Source organism: Thamnophis sirtalis, unplaced genomic scaffold (genome assembly GCF_051295495.1).
Source record: "Thamnophis sirtalis isolate CommonGarterSnake01/CBP01778 unplaced genomic scaffold, rThaSir2_p1.2 scaffold_5, whole genome shotgun sequence".
NCBI classification, from domain to species: Eukaryota; Metazoa; Chordata; class Lepidosauria; order Squamata; family Natricidae; genus Thamnophis; species Thamnophis sirtalis.
The window spans coordinates 87,900,212-87,918,951 of NW_028261385.1; the positions used below are offsets into that span (position 1 = coordinate 87,900,212).

An 18,740-nucleotide genomic window follows, 5' to 3' on the forward strand; every position below is an offset into this window, starting at 1 on the left:
AGATACAGGGAGGTAACCATCCAGAAGTGAATTTATTGTCCTCACCTATATACATCTGCAGCAGGGGTTGGTTCAAAGTTTGGCATGGAATGAGCTTCGGGAGCCAAATATACTTGATGGGCAATACTGGAATTCATCCCTGAATCCTCTTTTCTGTAGGATTGCAAACCATAGTCTGCCACAAAGAAAAGGAACAAAGAGATTCTCTTTCCCTTGAGGTTTTGCAATCTGTTTTAATCTAGAACCATCTAAACATGCAAATCAGTACAAGGGCATTTTCCAATTTCCGAATACAAATGAATTTCTCTGCAATTTTCTCAGCTAATTTTGGATACAGAAAAAAAATCCTTCAGACAAGAGACTATTCAGTATTTAGCATGCAAATTCAGCAGGTTCTGACTAGTTCTGGAGAACCGGTAGCAGAAATTTTGAGTAGTTCAGGGGACCATCAAATACTACCTCTGACTGGCCCTGCCCTATCTATTCTCTGCCTCCCGAGTCCCAGCTGATTGGAAGAAAATGGGGATTTTGCAGTATCCTTTCCCTGCCACACCCACCAATCCATGACCACCATGCCATGCCATGCCATGTCCACCAAGCCACACCCACAGAACAGATAGTTAAAAATTTTGAATCCCACCACTGATGCAAAGTTTTACTGTGGCTAACTTCAGAATGAATTTGAGAGCTGTTTTTTGAGAAGGTGTTGAAAAATATCACTGATAAATATCAACGTATGATGTCACTTGGAACTGGTCTCATTTATTTATAGAAGCATAGAGCCAAATCTGATTGATAAGGTTATCGTGCCTGGAAGAAAGGACGCATTTGAAACAAAAATGGGGCCAGCCCATCAAAGCTGCAGACAGGTCTCCACGTACTTCCAGCTGAATTCTAGCAACATAGAACTGATTGCCTGAATATATATTGATAGGCAAATCTGCCTTCTTTTGAAAACCTTTCTCAGACTTCCAGGGAAGAAATAGTGAGCGGAAGATGATTCCCAATAACCGCAGCAGTATGAAGAGCTTGGGAGTAGAATCAGCTCTTTGTAATTCCTCTCCTGAGCAAGGAGAGGACTTGAGAATACCCACAAGCGCTCCAGAGAGCTGCTCCTCAAAGAGCTCATTTGTTGCATTGGGAGAGAAGATGATACATTACTACAATGGTTTATGTCTGCTGCAACAGTCAGTTTTAAAATATTTTTTCTTACTTTACTATATTCTTACTTTCTTTTCTATTTTTCTTTACATTTTTTTTTATTTCCTGCACCTTCATTTTTCATTGTATTTTTAGTTTTTATTGCAGCAATTGTAATTTTAGTAAAATTACTTAAAAATCCCTTTTCAAACAATATTAACCCAAAATTACCAAGTAGACTCCATGATCAACTGAAGACTTGAATCTGAGTCTCCCTAGTCATCAAAATTCCTCTCTGGTAACCCTAAGGCTGTCATTTGATGTAAAAAAAATGTCCTGTAGTATCTAATTTAGTCTCCTAATACTTAAGTGAAAATACTTCTTCTCTTCTTACCTGAAATCTTACAGACCCAGCGATCGTCAATAACACAGTTCTTTGATTTCAGTTGTCCATGATAAATTCGATGATGGTGAAGATATGCCATTCCTTGGGCAATATCAGTGGCAAAAGAAAGTCTAAACAGAGGATGGAGCAATGGTTAGCATTACTATACATAGAAGGAGGAGGAGGAGGAGGAGGAGGAAGAGGAGGAGGAGGAGGAGAAGGAGATGATAAGTTTTAAAAGAACTCAATAGAACAAACAGGGAAGTGTTCAATGATATTTGACCTACACCCTACAATATTATCTCCTACACTAACAATAAAGAGCCATGGGGGAAACATTCATTCATATTGTTCATTTCTCTCTCTCTCATACACAAATGGATCTTCTCTTTCTAATGACAGCAATAGCATTTAGACATAAGTGTTAAACTATATGGAGATAAACCTGCAGATTATTGCAATTCTTAAATATAGTAACCTTAGCTAAATTTAATCATTTTGTATATAAAAAGTTAAATAGTTTTTGAGTGGAGAATAATTATCTCCATATTTTATTAAGGTAACTGAAACAAATCAATACTGTGGTTGCATGAAAAGGAATGAGTATGTATTGTAATTCTAAAGACATTTGCTTAATGGTAACCTTCTGCCCACTGAGTTTTGATCAACATTTGTTTGTTTGTGTTCCACCTTTATTATTTTACAAATAATTCAAGGCAGTGAATATATCCCACAAACACTCTTCCTCTTACTTTCTTCACCACAACAACCCTGTGAGGTGAGGTGAGCTGAGAGTGACTAAGAGTCACCCAACTAGCTTTCATGGCTGAGGCAAGACTTGAACTTGTGGTCTCTCACTTTTTAGTCTGGTGCCTTAACCACTACACTAAACTGAACATTCCTGTAAATAGAGGAGTATGGGGTTGGAACCTAATGAATAAAATGACTAGTATGAAATCACAGTGTTCAGTGCTATATAATATTTCTGGAAAATGCCGATACATGGTATTATTTATATTAACATAATAGAAGCTGGATATGAAGTCTGATATCTGTCAGCAAAGGTAGTTTTCTGTATCTTTTTACAGCCCAGATATGGTAGCCCTACAAAATCAAAGATATATAAAGAGGTAAAAATGTTTTATGAATGTCTAAGATAGAGAGCTTGGATTCTGAGTAAAATCTTAGCCATTGTGCAACCTTATTTTGGAATGACTAAGGTGAAAAAAATGTCTTGGGTTTCTAGATAATATAGTTCTAAAGAAGCAGTCAAAGAAAACTGGGTTTGAGGTCAGAACAAGAAGTTATTTTTATAACAGCAACCTTCCCTAACCTGATTTTCGTGTGGAAGTAATTTGCAGTCCAATACATATAGCAGAAAACTAGATTAAATAAGACTGTACTAGACTGAGAGCTAATAATGAGACATTTATCTTCTGAACTGGCTACTTAGAATTTATTTATTTCATTTATTTAGTTTGTCACTCATGTACAAGATAACAGGAATAAGAATAAACATGAATAAGAACACAGGAAATGGGTACAAATAAATGGGGACAGTAGGACAGGAATGTTAGGCACGCTGGTGCGCTTATGCACGGCCCTACTCTAAGAATCTTAGGTATTAGTGTGGATAAGCTACTGTGTCTTCAAACTCAGAGCACAATCCTATCTCCATGAAAAGCTTGATCTTTGTCAGTCACACTCCAGACTTTCCTTCTGAGCAAGATGAGAGTAAGTTTCTGGTTTAGCTATGATGGATGTAACAAATTAACAATGTGGTCTCACATAACAGACCAAACCAATAGGCAATACTCATGATTATAGGTTTCTAAGTAATGTAGTTAGCAGTAATAATTAATACACAGAATATAATATTCTAAAGCCCAGTTGCAATCTTACCATCACCAAGATCTAATCAGTATTTGATTACATATTTATGCTCAATCTATTATTTATTTCTAAAGGTAACACTAAGTTTGCACTATGCTGTTATTTTATTTATCTAATGGAGTTTCAGTCTAATAAAAATACAGTACTCTGTCTGCTATGTTGATTCTCTCACCTGAATCCCCAGTTTAAAGGAATGTTTTCATTAAGCAGCACATCATTCAAACTTCCTTTAGGGCAATATTCTGTTATTATGGCAATATTTGGTACCTCAATGCAGCCTCCAATAAATTTGCAAATGTTTGGATGATCTAATTGTCTGTAGAGGAGAAAAAACTCAGCATACTTATCACAATTATCAGTTAGAGAATACACAAATTGTGTTATGTTGCTCCTGAGAAATGCATTTTCACTACAGTAGAAATATATTGGGAGTTGGGATCAAATCCCAGAATTCACTTGAACATTAATTACTAAAGTGGGAATTTGCAGATTATTTGGCTTGACTAATTGGTCCAAGTTGCTGGAACTGGAGGTAAATCTAGCTTAGCCTTTCCCAGCTTTTATTGGGGCTGTGAAGATTGAGTATTCTGAATGTTGCTATGCTGCTTCAAGACAGTGGGGTATTAAAAAATCGAAGCTCAAAACCAGCAGAATGGTCATTATTTACAAAATGTGTGGTAGATAAAAGCATGGTGAAGATCCAATCCAGAGTTCAGCTCCAGAAAAACCTGCTATTAGTAGAAGACTCAGAGCATCAATGCATTCAATTCTATCAGAAATTATGTACTCTTTCTATTTACAGAAAGAACGGAGTGTGCTACATACTTGAAAAAGGCATAATTGCTTAACAGGGTTGCAGACAAGAGGTACACTCACAACTCCTTGAACCATTTGGAATTGAACCCAAAACATCACACAGCCTTATTTGGCAGACACTTTACAATGAAGTAAAGCCCATAAAACATACTCAGAGCTGGCTGGAGGAACAAAAGCTTTATCTCCAGGTGCAAGAGGGGGTATGACAATGTCATTCTCAATATGTCTGCTCATGTTTTGAAAATGCTTTGGGACTCAGACAGACCTCACAAAAACTCAGCACCTCTCTGCAATCCATAAGCAGCTTTTCTTTTTTAAGGCTTCCGAAGAAATCTGGAAGAAGAGGTAGCACTGCCTGAAAAGTTATATTAAGTTAAAAACACCTGTCTCTTAAAGGGGTTCAATCTCTTTTTTTCTGCCCAGATTTCACAGGGACTCTGCTGCTTTAATGAATAGCAGAGATGTTGTGCTTGTGGAACATTTTTCTTAATCATTTTGGAAGCATGCATAGTCATAATACTCAGTACATCTGGTGGACGCTTGGCTGGAGAAAGCTGATAAAAATTATTTGATTAGAAGAGGCATCAGATCATGTAAGCCACAGAATGATGGAATCCGATGAGAAAGGAAGGTCCAGTGAGTTTAGGGTAAGAAAAACCAATCTTATTTTATTTCAGTGCCTTTATTCCTAATAGGGAATCCTTTATTGCCCACATAAATATTTAGTTCTTGGAGATTTTTGTTTTTGTTTTTTTATTACAGTTTATTTATTTATTTAAGAAAATTTATATAGCTGCCCAACTCACTCCAGGCAGCTTACAAAGATAAAGCTACTATAAGATAAAATACAAATAGAAACAAAAATTGAGAAAGTTAAAAAAGTGCAGAAAGAAGTAGAAAAAAAGGGAGGGAGTAATGACTTTCTTCACTACCATAGAATGCAAAAACAATTATAACTTCAGCCTTTTGCTTTATATTTCTAAATTTTTCAAGCCATTACTATGCAAAGCCAAAGTCATTCTAATGAAAACCTAAAACGAGTTTCATTTTTTTTCAGTTTCAAGTACAAAATCCAGAAATGGTCTCCAAATGAAAAATAGATAAAACTCTTCTGTTGAATTAAAACAGTCTGTTTTACCATCTCCCTCAATCCCATCACCTTTACCATTCATTCTTCCATGATGGAAAGTTCTTGAATTTTTTTTGTTTTAGAATTCCAGAATCTACTTTATTTTTAAAGAAATCACATTTCTAGTCCTCTTGTTTAGGTGCAAAACTTAAATGGGCCAGTTTATAATGCTAATATTTGAGTGAAGATGAAATTTGTTTTAGATAAAAGAAAAATTTCTGTGTCCTTTTTAAATTCTGACTTATACTGTAGAAAAATACCAGCTGATCAGTTGTTTAATAAATGAAATATACAGCACATTCCAAGCAAAAGGAAAATTAATGTAAAGTCACAAAGGATGCTTATTACGTTCATTAGTAGGCATGCATCCAGACATACAATATATAGAGAATATATGTGTATAGCTTACCTAACTTGCTTGACTTCTTTACGTATGGTCTTGGTAAGGGTAAATGTCTTTTTCATTATTTTTTTGATGGCAACTGTTCTGCCATCACTGAAAAAATACAGAGATGCTTGTCTTAACTGCCAACAATCATAAAATCCAAGTACATTAAAATCTTGAAATCTTTGAAATCACTTTGTTTTTTTCCTTCATCCTATGAAGCAAGCTAGGTTTAAAAGTAATAAATATTTGTTATGCAATAAGCTTCATCCATGGGTCTTTTCTACATTGAATCTCTTCATATCTCAACTATGATTTGTGGGATACTCAACATGAATATAATGTTAGCCAAGTAGATTTACATAATAAGATTTTCTCCCCTCCTTTTCTCCTGCAGTTTTCCATGTGCCTTTGAAAACTCATCTCCATGATTGAGGAAATAAAACCAGTGTTCAAAAGCAAGGCTCATCAATTTCGGAAAGGAGAAAAATGGGGTAAGGTGGGCAACAGACAACAAACGATCTTATCATACTTATTGTGTGTGTGTATCTGCATACACATGTGTTAAAAGTAGCACCCAAGAAAAAGAACTGATGAGCATGCTTTCAGGTGTAAACAAACAAAAAGGATCCTCTTTGAAGGAACATAGCATTTTGACCAATGAAAGCTCCAAGGATCACATGAATGATCGAAAAATTCTTACTAGATTCCAGAGGGCGAGAAGCAGTTCACCTTGGAAGCATTGGTAGGGGCTGTAGATGAGCTCAACCCCGTGAGACAACTGGTGTTGGAGATGCTGGGTGCATGTGGGATACTCAAGGCACTCCCCGTGGAAATTCTTGGAAAATGGTCTAAGGAGAGGGAAAAAGAAATTCAATAGCTTATAGACCCATTGGTGTTGTGGCCCAGCAGGAGCCTTTGGAGCTGCCACCAGACTCCGACAGCGAGGGGCCCTATGAGTCGGCTTTGGAGGATGTGGAGGACCCTGGACAGGGTTCCGACTCCGAGCAGGCCTCAGAGAGGCTGGTTGGCCACCAGGAGGCACCTGAGCCTTGGACCAGTGGGGAGGAGACAAGGGAGTGTGATCCGGACGTCAGCAGTGGGGAGGAGCCAAGGGAGTTGTTCCTAGATGCCCGGCACCAGAGAGCTAATAGGCGTAAGGAACAATTACGCAATTACAGGAGGTAATTGCACTCAGCTGGTGGTAATTAGGCTCCTCTCCAGACTATAAAAGGAATGCTTGTGCACATGCCCCTTTTGCAGAAGTCAACGCAGGAACTAAAGTCAGAGAATATTATTGTGAGCTTGGTAGGCTGTATTGCTGCCATGGCTTATCTGTGCTGGACTGCTGCCCAAGCTTGTCTGTGCCGGTTTGCTGCCAAGGACCTGTCTGTCTGTTAATTAAATGCCGTAATAGCAATAGCAGTAGACTTATATACCGCTTCATAGGCCTTTCAGGCCTCTCTAAGCGGTTTACAGAGAGTCAGCATATTGCCCCCAACAATCTGGGTCCTCATTTTACCCACCTCGGAAGGATGGAAGGCTGAGTCAACCCTGAGCCGGTGAGATTTGAACCGCTGACCTGCTGATCTAGCAGTAGCCTGCAGTGCTGCATTTAACCACTGCGCCACCTTGGCTCTGGTAACTTATCTTTGGCTCAGAATGTGTGTTGGTGTGGGACGAGGGGGGTCAGAACACGTTGGCATGAATACTCATAAATTACTATAATGTGCTTTCCATATCCCTGCACACACACACTAGTTTGTTGTATTGGTAATCTGCCAGGTATTCTACAGGTTGTCCTTAGCTGACAGCCATTCATTTAGTGACCATTTGAAGTTACAAGAGCACTGAAGAAAATGACTTAAAACCAGTCCTCACACTTAGGACCATTACAGCAGCCCCACAATCATGGGAGCAAAATTTCATCTCATGGCAATCACTTTGTATTTATGATGGTGTCCTGGGATCATAAGATCATCATTTACAACTTTGCCAGCCAGCCTTCAACAAGCAAAGTCAACGGGGTAAGACATATTCACTTAAAAATCATGTGATTCATTTAACAACTGCAGTGATTTGCTTTAACAACAGTGGCAAAAAAAGTTGTAAAATTGGATGTGACTTACTTAACAACTATCTTTCTTAGCAACAGAAATTCTGGTCCCAATTGTGGTCATAAGTTAAGGACTACCTGTTCTTGAAGTAGACTGCAGGGCATTGATAAAAGGACTGTCCATAGGAAAGAGCTGAGACAATTTTTGAAATGGTGGAACTTTGGTGCAGGTTTTCAACAAATCTTGATTCCCCTCCCCCCCAATCTTGGTTATTTCTCTTATAGTTGCACGTTTATATTTATTTTTCCATATTTCTTAAGTGAATGAAGCAATAATCTATTTTGCTCACCATTTTTTTTTGTATGCCTAATTTATGCTTTTCAGTTTGGAATATTTATTAAATCCAGGCTAATTGTAACATTAATATTTATTGATCTTGCTAGCATTAGAGAGAATGCATTTGCTTTGTACAGGGCATTCAAACAAATACTTGCTTCATTATAAGCCGATAAATCCACACTGAATTAATAAGAAAGAAAATAAAGCAAGTTTAATACTCCAAGTGGTGCTAGTATATTATAATAATAGGAGCTCTTTGATGAGATGATCATATGGAAAAAAGATATGCAGTGCTTAAAACTGATGTATCTTCTCTGTCACCTTATGCAGTCATGATGGTAGCTTATACATATTTGGGTTAGTCATGCTTCAGCATCTGCTAAAATTCCCCAATCTGCACAACTTTGCAGAAAGAGGTGACCCTCTCAAGCCATCAAATGCACAAGAGACTCTGATAAAGTGGGCACAACAGCTTGCTATAATAAATATGTTAGTCCAAAAGATGTGACAAACTATTTCCTGCAATAGCATGAAATATGACGTTGACTGTTGTGTTAAATATATGAATCTAAGACATTGACTGTTCAGAACCTTGACTCCCTCATCTTTGCGGTTGTCATGTCACCCCTAGTCCTTCTTTTCATTAAACTATACATACCCAATTCCAGCAGTCATTTTTGTTGCTCTTCTCTGCACACTTTCTAGAGTCTCAACATCCTTTTTACAACATGGCAACCAAAACTGGATGCAGTATTCCAAGTGTGGGCTGCATTATAAAGTGGTATTAACACTTCACGTGATCTTGATTCTATCCCTCTGTTAATGCAGGCTAGAACTGTATTAGCTATTTGGCATCTGTAGTACACTACTGTCTCATATTTAGAATAGAATAGAATGACAGAGTTTGAAGGGACCTTGGAGGTCTTCTAGTCCAACCCCCTGCTTAGGCAGGAAACTATACACCACTTCAGACAAATGGTTATCCAACATCTTCTTAAAAACTTCCAGTGTTGGAGCATTCACAACTTCTGGAGGCAAGTTGTTCCACTGATTAATTGTTCTAACTTTAAGTGATTGTTCACTAGGACTCCAAGATAACTCTCACAGTCACTACTATTGAGTCAGCTACCACCTATATTATACCTGTGCATTTGGTTTTTGTTAATAATAATAACCTAATAACTCCAAAGGGGCATCAGGATTTAGATAAAGAGTTAAAGATTATTCTATGTTCCCTCTTGTCTATAACTCTCCCTGCACTTCTTCTAAGAAATTACAAATTTCAGGTCACTTCATTCCATCCAAGTAATTAGCTAGTGCTAAACACTTCCTATCTGTATAACATATTTCTGATAAAACATTCTCTTTCTTGTTACAGTTATGAAACCTCCTTCATTAATTATTGCTCTGGGTGGTTCTCAGCTCTTAAAAATGCTCTCATGCACAACCAGGAGAATTCAAGTTCCCAACATTTTGAAACAATGGTTGAAGGATTTGCAATAGGCTGATAAAACATTTCCCCCCTTCTCTTTAGGATAAATAACAAGAACTTTAGTAAAACATTTCCCTGGATAATTACCAAACTGGTCCATTCCCAATTTGTGAGTTTCTTGATTCATGAAGCAGAACACTTACATACCTTGCTTGATACAGCTGTAATCTATAATCCAGCTTTCATCCCAAAACATTTTTTGTTTTTGGTACTGAAACCACTAAAAGAAAGAGCAGAACAAATTTATTCCTAGGAATTGCTCCTTTGAGTCCAGCAATATTGCAGCAAGGGAGAGAATACCTCATACATTGTCAAATGTAAGCAATTTTGAACAATTTAAGAACTTCCACACTGCTACTCTTTTTAACCAAAGTTCATGCCTAATAACATAACTCCCTGGAGTGTTACAGATAGAGCAGGAAGCAAAAAAAGAATCCTATTATATAGAATTAGCAATTATTAATCTGAATCTTGTAGTAATTGCATCTATTACTTATCATATCAGGCAATTTATTTATATTCTTATTTATAACCACCAATTTCTCAGGAGACTTAAGGCAGTTTACCATATGAGAAAAATAGAACTAAAACCAGTAACAATTATCCAGCAATAGGCATCATTGGCTATTTATCCAAAAGAAAGTATTAAATAATAGTTAAGACTTCTTTGAGAGCTAGTTTAGTGTAATGATTAAAACATTAGGCTAGAAACTGGGAGACAGTGCATTCTAGTCCTGCCTTAGGTACAAAGCCTAAGAGATGACCTTAGGCTAGTTTCTGTTATCCCCAGGAAAGAGGTTATAGTAAATCACTTCTTAAAAAAAACCTTTCAAGAAAACTGCAGGGACTTATCTAGATAGAGATACAATTATGAATGGATGAAGAAAAAAAGACCTCTTCATGTTATCCATGGAGACAGTTTTAACACAGGAAACAACATTGCTATAATATATAATAGCAATAGCAGTAGACTTATATACCGCTTCATAGGCCTTTCAGGCCTCTCTAAGCGGTTTACAGAGAGTCAGCATATTGCCCCCAACAATCTGGGTCCTCATTTTACCCACCTCGGAAGGATGGAAGGCTGAGTCAACCCTGAGCCGGTGAGATTTGAACCGCTGACCTGCTGATCTAGCAGTAGCCTGCAGTGCTGCATTTAACCACTGCGCCACCTTGGCACTTTTCACACTACGTTATAAACCAGCATCTGCTACATGCATCAGCCTAAGCAGCAACATACTCAGAAAATTCAATGGAAAGTAGTTTTCCATCCCATCTCCTTTAAGAAGCTGTATATATGACTATATCCTTTTGCTTAGATAAACAGGGATACACACACAGACACACTGACACACAAGGAGGGAGGGAGGGAGGGAGAGTGAGAGAGAAGCTGTTTTGGCCATCAACATTGCATTTTGCCAGAATGTCAGTGGAGTGGAGGAAGAGAAAATAAACAATAAAATATAAAGATATGCAAAGTCTATAGGAAAGAGCAGGAGATAATGAAAGAGGAAATGATAGAAGAAACTCCATGGAGTGGTGAAGAGCACGGGTAAATTTACTCTGGTTGCAATTATAATCCTGACCCAATTTGACAATTATAATCCTGACCCAATTTGACAAGGTCATCGCCCCAGAGCAAAGAACCTGAGATGTCTTTTAACATATTCATCATATTGGTTTTAAATGGTTGTATGAATTCAACTTTAATTCCTTTCCATCCCACAATGCTTCTTGAAAAGCTGAAAAGACAGAGTTTTCAGCCTTTTTTTTGAACCCTCTAACGTGTAATCATTTGTTAAGCTGAGTCTCTGTCTACCCATCCGCAGCGGAAAGACAATTTATAGTGAACAAAATGGCAAAAGAATGTACCCATCTGCCAGGCTCTCTAGAGAGGATCTCTGTAACTATCGGTTCCAAAAATATATCTCTGAGTATAAGGCCATCACGGTTGCATTTCACCCAGGTACATCCATGATCCCAGCAAAGAAATAGAACAAAGCATCCTAGTTTATAATATTAAAGACGGTTAAAAACTAGGTACTAGAGAAGGATGAAGAAAATGGGAAGGAGAACAGGTGAATGAAGAATGTGAGTGATAACATCTTACTTGATACGTACCAAGATTGTTAAAATGGAACCAGTGCAGACTAAACATATTGGTAGAGCAATGACTATCTTGATTTCAGTTGTCAAAGGACATTCCCCACAATCAGCTGGGCATATGGAACAGCTTTCATCATCTTCGCAAATGTCATCGCCACAGACTTGAGCACAAAGAGAAAGAACGATCAACATCAATAATGGAAGAAAGAGAAGCACAATAAGCCTTAATGGTAATTATGTAATTTAAAAGAAAGGTGTTTTAAAAAGCATCCAATGCCATCAAATGTAGGGCAAGATTGGGTCAGCAGATGTTAACGTGAACTTGATAATTGGCCAACTAGGTGTACATGAGACTCAAAAGGCAATTTTTTCCCCTCAGGTTATTCAGTGAAATGTGCAGGTGAAGTAATATTTGAACAGCATATTTTCAGATTACTGTCCATACTCCAAATTGTTACAATTTTAAAAAAATGATTGTCCAGTACAAGAGAAGCCTTTAAGTGTTTGAAACCTCTTCTTCAATTCTGACTTTCTAAATATATTAGACTATAGATCAATTTCACCCAGCTTGAAACTCTGTAGCTGGGATGTGGAGACGTAATCTAATGGATCTGGGCAGGTAAGGTTGAGAAAAACTGAACTACGGTAGTGCCAAAAGCAACTACCATCTTGTTCTTTTTCTAGTCTTCACTTGCATTTCACAAAAAGAAACAAAAGGAAGACTGTTGGAAGACTGCTTACTGTGGCTTTTTTAAAAGAGTAGGATTATGAATGTTAGAAAGGGAAGGCCTTAGAAAGGGAAATTCAGCAGTCTATATCAGAGGTGGTATTCTACCGGTTCACCTGAACCTGTAGCGGAAATAGCAGAAATTGCGGGTGGCCCCACCCACCCGCCCCGACTCTATGGCATCCCATTTAGACCCTTTTTTCCCCCAAAAGGGCATGGGAGGAAGGTTGTGCACATGTGCGCATACTCATGTTTGCGAACCAGTAGGGAAGGTAAGTGTATACCACCCCTGGTTTATATACTTTAATTGTAGTCTCTCAGCTAAGTATTTCCCTTCAGATAAAAGAGGTATCCATGTCTGTCTGTCTGTAAGTCACAAAGGCTCATATTCCCCCCCCCCTCTTCCCCCCTTCTCACTGTGATGAACATTCAATACTTTCTGGCAATTTAAGCATGCTTCTTTCCATATATAACTGTCCAATTTGGTATCATAAAGACCCAGAGGTGGGTTCCAGATCCCTTTCCAACCGGTACGGTTGGAACGGGCCCGGCGTCACCCACATGGACACCCACAGCACGTGCAAACATCATACCTGCCTATGATGCCTCCGCAAGCCTCCACGACGCTCCAGCTGCGGAGTATTGCGCAGGGGCCATATGCGCCATGCGCATGCGCAGAAGCGCCAAAGGCTTAAAGGACAGGTAAGGAGCTTGGGCGGGTGGGTGGACTACCCGGTGCTCCCGGTAGGCTCCGGTATGCCCATACCGGGGTGTACTGCCTGCAACCCATCACTGTAATGACCTCAAAAGAATGAAAGGTGTGTCATGAGGTCATGATGCAAGCTTCATCCTTTCATAAGAAGCAGACACATATATCACCACATTTGTTTCACCATTTTCCTGCCTTAGTCCAATTCCTCAGATACATAGGTCTCTGTAGCAACTTTGGCAAAATTTGGTGCATACCTACTGCAGGAAGCACTATTGTTTGGGCCTCTAAAGCAGCCTGCATTTTTCCCACTCTGACATGGGCAATGAGAGACGTCACACCCACATGTACCAAGACCACCTACAAAACAAAGAAGAAATATAAACAAGCAGTCAGCCTTTTGCATCAGAAAGACCAATCTAATCTAAAATGCTATGCTTCCTCTACATCAGGGTCAGGGAACAAATGGTCCTTTTATGACTTGTGGATATCAGCTCACAGAATTGGACAAGAAACAATGGATGGAAACTAATCAAGGAGAGAAGCAACCTAGAACTAAGGAGAAAATTCATGTTCAGTTAGAACAATTAATCAGTGAAACAACTTGCCTCCAGAAGTTGTGAATGCTCTAAAACTGGAAGTTTTAAAGAAGAGATTGGACAACCATTTGTCCGAAATGGTATTGGGCAGGGGTGTTAAACTGCAGCCCACAGGCTGGATGAGTCACACCCAGGCCACACCCACTACAGCTCCGCAAATGGGAAAAACGTCAAGAAATGTCACATGATGGCAACGTGACACCGCAAGTTTGACACCCATGGTATAGCGTTTCCTGTCTGATAAGGGAGTTGGACTAGAAGACCTCCAAGGTCCCTTACAACTCTGTTATTCTGTTAATTCGGGAATTCTGGGAGTTGAAGTCCACAAGTCCTAAAGGAGCTATCTTCCCCACCTCTGCTCTAGCTGCTCTGGAATGTTGCAATCAGGCCTAGAGTTATATTGCTTTATTATTCACACATTGACTCATAGGAATCTTGTCAGGAATTTTTTGTTTTTGTCTTGAAGACATGGATGAACAGATGCCAAATGCAAGGCAGGTCCAAAGAGAAGCAGAGCGTTTTCCATGTGAATGAATGAGATTAAAATTAAAACCTTTTACCAATGGCCAGGAAATTGAGAGTACAGGTAGTCCTCAACTTACAACAGTTCATTTGGTGAATGAAGTTACAACAGCAGGGGAAAAAGTGACTTATGGCTGTTTTTCACCCTTTCGAGTACTGCAGCATCCCTATGGTCATGTGATCAAAATTCAGATGCTTGACAACCGACTCATGTTTATGACGATGGCAGTGTCCTGGAGTCATGCAATCACCTTTTGCAACCTTCTGACAAGCAAAGTCAAAGGGGAAGCCAGATTCACTTAACAAATGTGTTACTAACTTAACAACCACAGTGATTCATTTAACCACTGTGGCAAAAAAGTTGTAAAAATGGAGCAAAACTCACTTAAATGTCTCACTTAACAACATAAATTTCAGGCTCAACTGTGGTCATAAGTTGAGAAGTATCTTTATGATGATCAAATCTTCTCTTACCTTAGCAGTCCAGTTTGTCTGTGTCATTTTGCCTGCAGTAGACACTGTATGTGTAAATATCTGACCATCATCTGGGATCCATGGTCCACATATGCCTCCATTTGCCTTTTGCCAAATAGATTAGAATTAACCTACCTTAAAGTTTTTCTATGGAGAACCCAACAACAGACAAGTATTCTATATTGTATGCCACAATTAAAAGAATGAGAATATATAACTCAGTCTTTTGTAAAACTTTGGCTAACTTCCCAGGAACATAAAATGAGTTACACAATTACAGTAACCATTTATTGTGCATTTTTCTTTGCATACTAGAATATTACTGGTGTAACTCTTACATTCAACGTCATTAATTTCATTAATCTGTACAGTTTTAGGTCATTGCTAGAAAAAATGGTAAGAAAGAACAGCGGGCATTGGAACTTAGAAGCTAAATTAGTGTAACAAACAGAAAGCATAAAAGTAGAGACATTAACTTTAAGACTTCATGAATAAGAATGAATTTAAACTATGAATTATTTTTAGACAAATGAATGACCTCCAATTAATTCAGGGGAAAAAAAGATATATACTGTTTTCGTAGCATCTAAGGCCCTCTGGCAAATCATTGTCAAAACATCACAGAGGGAGAAAAATAAGGAGCGGCAGTAGAATAGAGCACAAACTTGAGATGGTTTGCACACTTTGTAACATTCACTCTTCTGAATATAGACACAAAGCAGTATTCCAATTAAACTGATTTAATGCAGTGTACAAGTATTTCTGAACTTGAATTTTCTTTAACTTTTATTGGTATTTCTGCTCTTTAAGATATGTGGGATGACTATATAATAACATAAACTGAATCTTTAGAAGACTTGAAATATAAGGAACATTCATAGGTGTCCCATTTTCTATACCCTGAAATAACTAATGTACTGCTATAATGATGTAATATACTTCACATTGAATAATATATGGCTAATCAAGGGGAAACACAAGTGTACATAAAGACTCTTTTCCTCTGCCAGCCAATATGCCAACAACACAGGGAAGTGTTCCTGTGGTGATCTGCAATGAAGACATGAAGTGAGTGCAGTGAGTGACCAAAATATAGGTCAATGCTAGAAGATAGGAGTAATACGTCCAATGTCACAACTTCCTATATATATTCTTTCAGTGGACTGAAATCTCCTAACCATAAGAACAATTAACCAGTGGAACTGCTTGCCTTCAAAAGTTGTAGGCGCTCCATCACTGGAGGCTTTTCTCTGGAATGGTATAGAGCAGTGTTTCTCAACCTTGGCAACTTGAAGTCCTGTGGACTTCAACTCCCAGAATTCCCCAGCCAGCTATGCTGGGGAAAAACACTAGTATAGAGTGTGTGTGTGTATGGGGGGGGTGTGTGTGGACTAGAAGACCTGCAAGGTCTCTTCCAACCCTGTTATTCTGTTATTCTGTTAGTCTGTTAGTCTATTCTGAATAGAAGTCATTTAGTCAAAGTTGTCTGCTGAGCCTCCCAGCTAAGCAAGAAGTTGAATTTACTTTGCCTACATGCAAGTCAATACTTTTCCCACAACAGTCCAATCTAGCTTTCTCTATGATTATTATACATGTTCTTCCTTATGAAAAAATTATCAGCTGTATTAAGAAGCTAGAAAAATCAGGGTCAGTATCATATCCAAGGAATAAAAAGACAGTCTGAATTCTATAAAATATGAGGCCCTCTATATATATTGAGTCTCTTTGGCCACTATTCCACAATTTGCTGTTGAGCCAGTTCATTCCTGACCTAAGCGTAATGATGAAGTGTGATGTTAGCTGTGCAGTATTAATGCTGTAGAAAGAGAGGGCTGATTCCCCCCCCCCCAATTAATAGAATCTCATCTGGGCTTGTTGGTTTTGCTTCATTACAGTAATCTTTCAGCACCATTTCACTATGCTTATTGATACTTTGTGGATTGATTTGTTTTAGGATTGCATCAAAAATATAAAACAAGAATAAAATTCAGGATATAAATCCAGGGTATAACAGATATGCTTTTAAAAACTGAATTACTCCCTCCACTTTCTATGAATCTGAGTGAGAGAAGAAAACGGTAAGTACAATTGGGGAGGGAGGCATGATAGCTGGATGCCAATTGTTATGCCCTACTCCTGGGGAGTACTGGGTATTAAACAAACAGCAGCAGTGTGGATACTATGTGGAGACACATATAAATATTCTCATTGCTGCTGTTTCTTTAATATGGTTTTGTAGGTTTGGGAGATGAAAATGATCGATGTGTGGAAATGCCGCTTGTGTAAAATAATGGATCAAGTTGTCCTTATTTTGTGAAAGAAGAAAGATCTGCTCTCTTTTAAAACTCCTCTCAGATATCAGTCTGAACTTCACTTCCCTTATCACGGCAAACTGACAACCATCCTTATAGAATGGTATTTGATGAGGCACATTACAAAGAACAGCATAATTGTTGAAATATTCCTTTGGTTCAGTCACCCTCACCAGCAATGCTCAACTATACATGACTGCCTAATCAGAGGTTATTTCCCCATTCACTCATTTTAATGGAGCTGCCTGTTCAGTGACTTTTAGGGGACTGTAACATAAGGAGATTTTGCTTATAGACTTCCTATAGAGAATTCCTTCATGCTTTTCCTTTGATGTTCAGCTCATTCTGACAGCTGCTCTATAGACTTTCTTTAATTTGATAATGCTGTTTTGAATCAGTATTTTTCAAAGCTTCTCATTTCCAAGGAAAAATAATGAATGCTCACTATGTTGTAATCCTTGTGCAGGACGAAGGTTTTAAGGTATTAATTTTAAAAATGTCTAATTTCTTCTTGCTAATTTTAGGGGTTTGCCTGGATATCTGTATATATGATATATCAAAAATGTGGATACCTCCTGCAAGCTATGATTTAAGAAATACCAAGTATAAATAGCTCCTACTTAACTAAGCCAAGTTCTTGAAATATAAATGCATTTTATATAACAAAGGCATGGTCTTTTTAACCTTCATACTTCATTCCATCTGAGCAAGGTAATATAAAATATAGAATATCTGACCTTGAATGCAACTTTAATAACCTAATGGCTAAGCTCACAGACATCCTTTGGATCAGCTCACAAGTCTTATTACCACACAATAAAATCAGAAACCCTTTTCTTTTTTAAAGGAAGAAACAGGGAGAAACCATGCATTTTTAAAAGCATCTCAAAATTGGAAATGAACAATGGATGCCAGCACTCTGATTCCCATAACAGCATTGTTATTTCTAAAATAGGTATATGTCATAAACTAAAAGAATACTGTTTCCCAGGCCAGCTGTTAATATCACTGGTTGAGAAGAGATTTGGACATCTGCAGATACCAAAGCAAAATTTAGTGGAGGAAAAGTGCTATTTAGAAGTGCTACTAGTCAAGAGTTGATTTACTATTTTTCTACTTATGGATTGCCTCAGTCATAGCTAATAACAGGCTGTATCTCTAAAGCTCTCGTTCCCTGTTATTATGTATTGGTAAAAGATATTCAAGTTTGTGGATTGGGTGAAGGTTCATTGTTCCATTTGCTGCACAAAAGTCTTAGCTTAGTCCAAATCAGTGTGTTCAAAAATAAACCTGGAGTTATTCTTTAAAAAGGTAAAGATTCCCGGAAGAAGGCGGGGCTTAGCAGTGAGAAGATGGAGTTTCAGGCTACTCCTGAAATTCCTCTATACCGAAGGATTTTTGGACGGGTTCTTTGAACTCTAGCTGTCCCGTAGACGACAGTGAAGGTGGGGAGAGGCCCAGGACCTCAGAGATACCCACAAATCTCTGGGGGGGGGGTATTAACTCCTCGTGCCAATTCCTTTTCGGATTAGCTGTGTGCTAACTGAAACTGCAGGTTGCCCCTAAGAATGGAAGAAGTGATGTCATCTGGTAAGCTGATTTTATTATCCAAGAGAGACTGTTCGTGTTAAAAAATTAAGCTAATTGAAACCAAA

At 38.2% G+C, this 18,740-nt stretch overlaps 1 protein-coding gene across 1 annotated transcript in view; it reads right to left on the reverse strand.

The window, feature by feature from the left end:
- LOC106538512 (atrial natriuretic peptide receptor 1-like) overlaps nucleotides 1-18,740 on the reverse strand; it is a 65,476-nt gene that overhangs the window by 28,321 nt on the left and 18,415 nt on the right. Inside the window, exons 5-13 of the mRNA XM_087717013.1 lie at nucleotides 14,774-14,878; nucleotides 13,436-13,538; nucleotides 11,758-11,903; nucleotides 9,784-9,856; nucleotides 6,452-6,599; nucleotides 5,773-5,859; nucleotides 3,591-3,734; nucleotides 1,535-1,656; nucleotides 46-175 (exon numbers count right to left, since the gene is read on the reverse strand). Coding sequence (XP_087573139.1) covers nucleotides 46-175; nucleotides 1,535-1,656; nucleotides 3,591-3,734; nucleotides 5,773-5,859; nucleotides 6,452-6,599; nucleotides 9,784-9,856; nucleotides 11,758-11,903; nucleotides 13,436-13,538; nucleotides 14,774-14,878 — 1,058 coding nt within the window. The remainder of the gene's footprint in view (nucleotides 1-45; nucleotides 176-1,534; nucleotides 1,657-3,590; nucleotides 3,735-5,772; nucleotides 5,860-6,451; nucleotides 6,600-9,783; nucleotides 9,857-11,757; nucleotides 11,904-13,435; nucleotides 13,539-14,773; nucleotides 14,879-18,740) is intronic.